Source organism: Penaeus vannamei, chromosome 29 (assembly GCF_042767895.1).
Source record: "Penaeus vannamei isolate JL-2024 chromosome 29, ASM4276789v1, whole genome shotgun sequence".
In the NCBI taxonomy this organism is placed as follows: domain Eukaryota; kingdom Metazoa; phylum Arthropoda; class Malacostraca; order Decapoda; family Penaeidae; genus Penaeus; species Penaeus vannamei.
The window spans coordinates 21,921,964-21,931,963 of record NC_091577.1 but is presented as its reverse complement, the minus strand read 5'-3'; the positions used below and the strand labels follow the sequence as shown (position 1 = coordinate 21,931,963).

At 35.3% G+C, this 10,000-nt stretch overlaps 1 protein-coding gene across 2 annotated transcripts in view; it reads right to left on the bottom strand.

The window, feature by feature from the left end:
• LOC113828696 (nuclear receptor coactivator 5) overlaps positions 1-10,000 on the bottom strand; it is a 29,287-nt gene that overhangs the window by 1,130 nt on the left and 18,157 nt on the right. For both annotated transcript variants that reach the window (XM_027381715.2, XM_027381722.2), the window contains exons 8-9: positions 7,244-7,492; positions 1-184 (exon numbers count right to left, since the gene is read on the bottom strand). The exon at positions 1-184 is cut by the window's left edge and continues 1,130 nt beyond it. In XM_027381715.2, coding sequence (XP_027237516.1) covers positions 1-184; positions 7,244-7,492 — 433 coding nt within the window. The remainder of the gene's footprint in view (positions 185-7,243; positions 7,493-10,000) is intronic.

Below are 10,000 nucleotides of genomic sequence, written 5' to 3'. Positions count from 1 at the left end.
GCAGCAGCTGCATTCTGAGGGACAACATTAACTGCAGCAGTCAATGCTGTACCTGCAGTTGCAGCACTGGCTGTTGCTGCTGCTGTTGTGCTCTGACTGACTGGTGTCCCTGAACCAACCACACTGTTAGAGCCATAATTATACCCTGGGTATGTAACTGCCATGGGACGACTTGCACTGGCTCCTGGAAAGCAAGGTATCCAAAACCAGAATCAGTACGAGGACCTTCCAAATGTAGGACATTCCTGACTAATAAATACTGTCTTAAAAACTACACATTTTATAAATATCACATTCACCTATGAATAAAACCATAAAAATGTTGTAATCGCTACCGTACTTTTTCTTTCTTTCTTTTTTTTTTAGATATTTACAATGGAAAAGAGAAGAAAAAAATTACACACAAAAAAATGTAGGCAATAAACTAGATAAATTGAGAAAAAATTGAGATAGGAAGTGACTGTGTGTGTGTGCATATGTATGTGAAACTAACACTCTCATCCACCCATCCACTCATTCATTTTGTGTGTGTGTGTGTGTGTGTGTGTGTGTGTGTGTGTGTGTGTGTGTGTGTGTGTGTGTGTGTGTGTGTGTGTGTGTGTGTGTGTGTGTGTGAGATGTGTGTGTGTGTGAGATATGTGTGTGTGTGTGTGTGTGAGATGTGTGTGTGTGTGTGTGTGTGTGTGTGTGTGTGTGTGTGTGTGTGTGTGTGTGTGTGTGTGTGTGTGCGAGATGTGTGTGTGTGTGTGTGTGTGTGTGTGTGTGAGATGTGTGTGTGTGAGATGTGTGTGTGTGAGATGTGTGTGTGTGAGATGTGTGTGTGTGAGATGTGTGTGTGTGAGATGTGTGTGTGTGAGATGTGTGTGTGTGTGAGAGATGTGTGTGTGAGATGTGTGTGTGTGTGAGATGTGTGTGTGTGTGTGTGTGAGATGTGTGTGTGTGTGTGAGATGTGTGTGTGTGTGTGTGTGTGTGTGAGATGTGTGTGTGTGTGTGAGATGTGTGTGTGTGTGAGATGTGTGTGTGTGTGTGTGAGATGTGTATGTGTGTGTGAGATGTGTGTGTGTGTGAGATGTGTGTGTGTGTGTGTGTGTGTGAGATGTGCGTGTGTGTGTGTGTGTGTGAGATGTGCGTGTGTGTGTGTGTGTGTGTGAGATGTGTGTGTGTGTGTGAGATGTGTGTGTGTGTGAGATGTGTGTGTGTGTGAGATGTGCGTATGTGAGAGATGTGTGTGTGTGTGAGATGGGTCTGAGTGTGTGAGGTGGGTGTGAGTGTGTGAGCTGTGTGTGTGTATGAGATGTGTGTGTGGCTGAGATGTGTGTGTGTGTGAGATGTGTGTGTGTGTGAGATGGGTGTGTGTGTGAGATGTGTGTGTGTGTGAGATGTGTGTGTGTGTGAGATGTGTGTGTGTGTGAGATGTGTGTGTGTGTGAGATGTGTGTGTGTGTGAGATGTGTGTGTGTGTGAGATGTGTGTGTGTGTGAGATGTGTGTGTGTGAGATGTGTGTGTGTGTGTGAGATGTGTGTGTGTGAGATGTGTGTGTGTGTGAGATGTGTGTGTGTGTGAGATGTGTGTGTGTGTGAGATGTGTGTGTGTGAGATGTGTGTGTGAGATGTGTGTGTGTGAGATGTGTGTGTGTGAGACGTGTGTGTGTGTGAGACGTGTGTGTGTGTGAGATGTGTGTGTGTGTGAGATGTGTGTGTGTGTGAGATGTGTGTGTGTGTGAGATGTGTGTGTGTGTGAGATGTGTGTGTGTGTGAGATGTGTGTGTGTGTGAGATGTGTGTGTGTGAGATGTGTGTGTGTGTGTGTGTGTGTGTGTGTGTGTGTGTGTGTGTGTGTGTGTGTGTGTGTGTGTGTGTGTGTGTGTGTGTGTGTGTGTGTGTGTGTGTGTGTGTGTGTATATTGACATGTACATGTGCTCGCACCTGTGAGCATGCATGTGTAAGCATGGGGATGGGCATGGACATGTACATGTCTGTATGCACGTGTAAACTTGGGTATGCTTGTACATATATGTATATTGACATGTACATGTGTAAACGTGTGTGTACATGTGTCCATGTGTGTGCCCTTGTGTGTGTGCTCTTTCTCTTTATCATTATCACTCTTGCTTGCTCTCATTCTTCCTTAAACTCCTCATCATCCTCATCCTCCCTCTCTCCCTCCTTTCCTCCCTCTTAATTGTTCTTGCCCTACCTCATTATTTCTTTCATTCATTCACTCCCTTCCTCTTCCTTTTCCCCTTCACACTCTCACTATCATTCTCATCCTTCTTCCCTCCTTCTAACTTGTTCCTGCCTCATGTACTTCTTTTTGAATCACATTCCAAATCTCTTTCCCCCACCTCCTTTCCATATCTCACAACACTCAATCTCATTATCACTGCTGTTAGCCTGGGTTAGTTCATAACTATTGACAAAAATACTTTGATAAGAGGGATGATGAAAATAATAATAAAGTACATGCTTCACTTACAGTCTACTTCACTTACCAATAACCCAAACTTACAATTTAAGAATGATCAAAATAATAAAGAAACATAAAAACTAACTGAGATTAAAACTCTTATTTCACAATAAAGTTACAAACACTGCCACAAAACATTTCTTATGCATTTAATTCAAACAATACACCTTTAATTTATACCCATTCTTATACATTCAATAACTGTAGTAGAAGAAAATATAAATATCACTTAACATTCTTGACAAACAGTAATAAAGCAGTATAGACATTAGCTGAATATGAAACAAACATCTTTAAGAGTTATTAAAATCCTATATCTTTTTAAAAAATAAGATAAAAATAATTAAATAAATTATTATCTATTTCATGCTCATGCTCCAGCTACTACAAAAAAATCAACCATACTGACACATCCATATTGCACTCTATCAATCTCTACAATTATCTAGCACTAGCTTATCTAAGAAATGAAAATTCCTAAAAGTGAAGGCAATCAAAACGAGAAATAAAAGTAATATTCTAACTGGTACTAATACTGCCAAGCCTAACATCATACAAACCTAATGCTAAGTACTACCAAAACTAAATGCTATAAGGAAAACTGTGGTCCTCTGCACTTCAAAAAGGAGTGAAAAATGCAAGAAGAAAACTGCAAGAACAGCAATGAGGGGACCTATAGGAACAACATATGAATAAAATGTAATAGTTAAAAAGGTATTGATAAGAAACCAGACACATCAGTTTCAAAGTAACGCAATAACATACAGCAATGAGGGAATTATGGTCACTGTCCTCTTCTTCCTTATTTTCAGGAAAATAGCCTGTACATCATATATCAACCCAATGCTATCAGGGATGGCATGTACAAAAAACATGCTCACAGTGAGTTTAGTTTATCAAATGTATTTACTCATAGGTGGCTCCACAAGTGCTTAGTCAACACGGAGACACACTTATCTACCCTTTTCCTTGACTTTCAGAAAGATTTTATCTTATAACGCTATTAGAATTGTTAATAATACTGTAATACAGATGTCAATAATAATAACATTGATGTTAACAGCATTAGAGAAAAGATCTCAAGACACTCAAGGAAGGAAAAGTTAGGAGAGGTCATGCAGACAGCTAATTGACTCCTTGGTGGTTGAGCACTCGTAGAGCCATCTATGTGTACATATATTTCACAAAACAATACTAGAGTGAACATCACATAATCCCAGTGGCATTGGGCTAGAACCCTTCTAATTTGACATACTTTTATTGATTCTTGAATTAACATACATTCCATCAAAATTCTATATCCAAACTATGATAAAAACATGACCAACAGAACAAATATTCTTGGTTGTAAATATTCTCAGCATTCATAACTGACAAAGTTTTGTATTTCTTTCATAGTTACAGAAGCCTTTTGATGGTATTTTCAACTATTTTTTAGTGTAAATTGAACTGTTAAGAAGAAGAACACTTTGTCAGAACAAAATTTTTACAGGTCTTTTGTAAGATAACTAACAAACAAAACAATAACATGGGTTCTACTCTACTTTTCTATTCCACCTTCAGCTCAAGATAACACATACATTTGCAAATCTCGTCCTCAGGCAACAACCGTAGATTTCCAACCACCTCAAAACCGCTCACCTACAACACATCAAGCAATGCCTGCTGTGCGAGGTATTTGGCAAGTGCAAAAGGCACTTCGCATATATAATCATGCATTTATACTGTTTTTCAAAGATCGGTGACTCCATCAACACACAGTATTTTTTTTCAATCATTAACTACAACATACAGATAACAGCCATGGAATTATTCAATGCAATACATACAATAACATAAATAAGGTACTGCTAATGGTCACAAAATATAAATAATAAAATGGACCATAATCCAATTGATTAATAACGGGAAAAAAAATTAAATGCTCGATACACAATGAAATAAATGTTCGAACTTACCTGCAAGTTAGAAATACAAATGAACCTTTTGTTTTAGGAAAATGAATGAAAATCAAATGAAATAAAGATACCGTTCTGAAAACCACTGAAAAGGGAAAACATGGGGCCCATTTGTGGGAAAAAAAAAATCAAGCTACCACAACTGGCATAAAAGTTTGTGTGCAGATCTGAGAATCATTCTAAAATAACGCAGCTCTACAGAAGGAGAAGGGGGGAAAAAAAGAAGAAAACTAAATATGAGGAAATCTGATGCCTGTCGCAGACCTCTTTTTCCTTTCTTTCCTTTTGTTTTCTTTAAGCACAGCAAGAATAGTTCCTTCTTTCAGAAAGAGTTAAAAAGACAGCGAGTGCAAGATAAGGATCTCTTTCGGAATGTGGGATGTAATAAAAAACTGGGTGGGAGAGAAATAACCACGGGTCAATGGGTGGTAGCTCAGCACTGATTAATGATGGTAAAGAATGTGTCAGTCTTTTCTTTCCCTTTTTCTTTTTAAAACAAACTAAGAATTAAAAATGGTTAGAAAGATAGTTTCATAAAATGCCTGATGTATGAATCTGCAAATAAAAATAAAGGCATTAGCAAAGCCAAAGTCAAATGCACACAAAGATACTGGCTATAATATTTGCAATAGTCAAGGGCCATATGGCGTCCAACCTCTTTCGGCCGCAAGAAGTAAAATAATGAAGAGAGAGGTAAATGAAAAATAATAATAATAATAATAATAATAACAATGAGAGAGAAATTTGGTGAAAAAAGACAAGGTGAATAAGGGAAATACGGAACGTGCAATGGAATCAGCCTCTTGCAAAATCAATATAGAAAATCATTCTAAAATTCAAAATGATGAAAGATCATACTTTTATGTCTTTCTTTCTTTTTTCCTTCTTGTTCTCTCATTTTTTCTTGTTCTTTTGCTGCATCACGAGACAGATCTTCAAACAGGTCTATAACACTGGACTTTGGAAGCATAGACATTTGCTATTTCATTTGCTTTCTCTTTTCTTTTCTTTAAATTCTGAAGGGAGCATTAGGAAGAAAATGTTGAAGTGAGTCTGCTTATGAAATTTACTACAGCTGCAAATTACACTTATTTATTGCAAGAACAGTAGACCATTTGAGACTAAAATTCCTATCAGTCTTGGATGTTCAGCAGAACTATATATTTTTTTCTTTCCTCCCTTCTTTCTTTCAGCATATTTTTCTTTTTCTTTCAGACATTCCACTAAATCTTCACATTCTGGAAAACTCTTTTAGTCTAGTATATAGAATTTTACTTTAATTCTTCTGCACATGAAAATAAGCACCAGATTTTATCCTGAAGAGGAAATGTTTTACCTTACCAAAATCATTTCACGTCTTAACACTGCCATGACACAGCCATCGACAGTACAGTTAGCTGCTTGCTCTATATTTGAGAAGGTAATATCCTAAAAAGAAGGAATAACACATATCTATATCTACATATCTATATATATTTATATCTATAAATATTCATGTCTATCTACTTATCTATCTATCTATCTAATTTTCTATTTGTCTATGTGTCTATTATTCTATCTGTGTGTGTGTTTGTGTGTGAGTGTGTGTGAGTGTGTATGTGTGTGTGTGTGTGTAGGGGGGGAGCATTTGTGTGTGTGTGTGTGTGTGCGCGTGTGTGTGTGTGAGTATGAGTGTGAGTGTATGTGTGAGCGTGTGTGTGAGTGTGTGCGTAAGTGTGAGTGTGAGTGCGTGTGTGTGAGTATGTGCACGTTTGCATGTGTGCACATGTCCGTCCGTGTTTATGTACATAAGTATGTACATTAGTACGTATGTAAGTATGTATGTATGTATGTATGTATGTATGTATGTATGTATATATGTATGTATATATGCATGTATGTATGTATGTATATGACTATTCAAATATATATATCTACACATATTCATCTATAAATATGTATGTATATATCTATCTATTTATGTATGTATGTATGTATGTATGTATGTATGTATGTATGTATGTATGTATGTATGTATGTATGTATGTATGTATGTATGTATGTATGTATCCATCTATGAATCTGCAAGTCAACACTAAACCTTACTAGGAATAGACACAAACTAAGTACATGAGAAAAAAAAAGAAACCTCCAAATAAAACAAATAATTCCTTTCAAGAAATGCTATGAGATAAAAAGTATTTTCAATCCTTCTCCTTTTCTATTCAATTTTCATTTCTTTTTTATATATGTATAATCAAACACACATTAAAAGGCATGGCTATTTCTGTAGGGTTTGGGAGGTTGCTTGTTTTGCAATCAGATCTCAAGGATGGGTTCAGAGCACAGGGCTTGAGGTATATATATATATATAAATAAATATATATATATATATATATATATATATATATATATATATATATATATATATATATATATATATATATATATAAAAACATAAATAAATCCTGAGCTTCGCGACTCGGAGGGAAGAGGCCTTGCACACTTAAAATAGGCAAACGCGGCTCCAAAGAGATGCTAAAAGGGTTGGTAAACACCAATTCTCAACGGTAGTTCGGGCCTCGTTTACCACCCGGTAGGTAAATAAAAAATATGAAACACGGAAAAAGAAAAAGAGTAGATGTCTGCATTGTAAGAGGATGAAACTGTGCACCGTCTGTCATCAGAAGGTTCAAGCCACCGCATATGGAGGAAGGGAAATGGAACCATCTTTGAAAGAACGCAGTCGCATGGTAAAACACAATCATGTAGATGAAAAAAGGAAAAAAAAGAAAAAAATTATATATGTATCATAAAACGGTAACCTGTTATCATCTCACCTGCAGCAGTCTCTCGTTTCTGTTCAATCTGGTCATCAACCAGTATGCTTTGCCGTTCCTTCAGGTACTTGATTAACTTGTCCAGGTCGCCCATGGAGAGCGGACGCGAGTCGAGTAAATCACAGATCAAAATGCGAATATCTCGGGGCACAACTTCACGAATATTCCGTTGACGGGCTTTCTTGACATATTCTCCAAAATTTTGTTCAATTAAACGCAAAGCATCATCAACCGGCATGTTGCGGTGCTCTGTGCAAAACGAAAGAGTATGTTATGCCAGGGATCAAAGCTGCAGGCTCATGGAGGAAAACTTTTCCCTTAATGATTAAAAAATGCAAAAAACTTCCCATCTGAAAAGCTAACAAAGTTATTAAATCAAATGACAGGTCCATTTGCGGTGTCAACCACTGCCTGAAAAATATAAAACAGAAGTGCAACAGGAAAATATAGAAAAAAATATACATTATATATATATTTATATAAAAAAGCCAGACAGATTCAGGTACTCAACACCATGTACAAAGTTACTAACAAAATCATGTGTCAAAATCCCTATGACACCTTTCCCTCTCTTCATTCAAGCTAATTTAGTAAAAAATAAAAAAATAAATAAATAAAATAAAAATAAATAAATAAATAAATAATAGACTATTTGTTTACCAGTAAACAAAAGAACCAACAGCACTTGCTGTGACAAAATGAAGAATCTGAAAATCAATATTTCTCTGATACCTAAAGTCACATTATACCAAATGAAATGAAGAAGAAGAAAAAAAAAGTATCATTCTTTCTTTTTCTTTTTTCTGTCCTAAGAGACTTGTATTGGGTAGCCATGGGTGTAAAAAGCCAAGTCAGTGATTAAAGCTAAACACTAGACTTCAATCAATAATAAGGGCACGAGAGATGTAAATATAAATGGCTGAGAAAATTTAAAGATTCCTTTTCAAAAATAATAATAGTGCTCAAGCAATATCTAAAGCCATTCATAAAGCTTCAACCCATAAACTTAAAATACAAAATAAAGCAAAATGAATAAATCTTATACAAACAAAAATAGATCTTTACAATAAATAAAGAAAAAAATCTTCAACCAATGACATTCCCAACGTGTCAAGCATGAAAGCAGCAAAGTCCTCTATCTGGAAATCCTAAGGCTCTTTGAGTAACTGAACAACTGAGGTTAATCTTGGATTAATCATTTCCAGCCATAAAAGCATTTACACAATTAAACACACACTGAAATTTTCAGGAAAGCAAAATCAAAATTTCAAAATCTACAGCTATCTCTTATGCGATATTTATGACCCTCTATAACCAACACGCTTGACAGACTAGAAAGAACAATAGCTTAAAGTTTTATCAACTGACAAACATGATTTCCAATTCCTATTTCACATATTACATCAGAAATGCTGGAAAGAAAATAGCACTGCACACTGAATTGAAAATGCCATCTTAAGCCATTTTAAGGGGTACGTTGTGCTGAATTTTCAACAAATATTTTTTTAAATACTTCAAAATCTGAAAAAAATCTCCTGTAATATAGTAAGCTTTGACACTCCTGTGACGTAATATTTCTACTAAATACGTAAAAATAATGAAGTTATGACTAAATCTTTGACCTTCCTGCCTCGGGCTCCAATGTTTACTTTGTCGCATCTGTGCAAATATACTCAACAGATTTTTTTTTTTTTTTGTATTTTTTTGATTTATTTTGGTATTCCAGTGGTTAAAGACCTATTCCCATATCAATATTCTCTTTCTTATTTAGGTAAGATATATGAATCAAAGCTATTTTCTCTTATTCCAAGACCAATCTTCAACTTATTCATATACATATACATATTCATACATTTATATACATACATACATACATACGTACATATATATATATATATATATATATATATATATATATATATAATTATACATATGAATAAATAACCTCTCCGATTGGGACTCAAACCACACACACACATATAAACAAAAGCATAACTTGAATGAAAAAAAAAAAAAAAGGAAAATTAGAAATCAAGTGGATAAGAGAAATGCTGGCTATATATGAAAAAATATTTTCATTATTAATATTAATAATTGAACATAACTCAGAGACTATCCACTGCGGTAAAAAGTATTTTCCACATGTATTTCAAAATGTTTAATACTATGCATAAAAGCATGTAAATAAATAAAAATTAAAAGCTATGCGTTTTTCTATTCCACGACATGCCAAACAAACAAAAAATCTATAAAGTACTATGAGGAAAATGAGTTATATATCCAGAAATACTGAAGCCTCTCTGTTCTTTTCTTTCATCCATGCTAATAAAAAAGCCTTTAAAATCTTATAAGGCCCTTTCATATTCCTTATGCATAACTATATATATTCATATATATATACAAAAGTGCATTTACCCCTTGCCTATGGGTGGCTTGTACTCCTATGTCACACACGCTGAGTCCCCTCCAAGTTGTGTGCTAAACAACTGTTTGCTTGTTTGGCCATTACTGCAGTGATTGAGGAATTACAGTCCCTCTAAAGTAAGTTTATGGGGGGTGTCAGGTTGAATTATTAGAAAAAAAAATTATGTGCTGCATAAAATCCTGAAAAATGCTGTTGGGTTCAGTCCATGTAATTTTTCAATCATGAATAATAACATAGATATAACAGGCCTATGAACTCCCACGCCCCCATCTCTCATCCTCATGCACCTAGCATAAACACACAATAATCAACAAGAGAGCATCATTATGAAA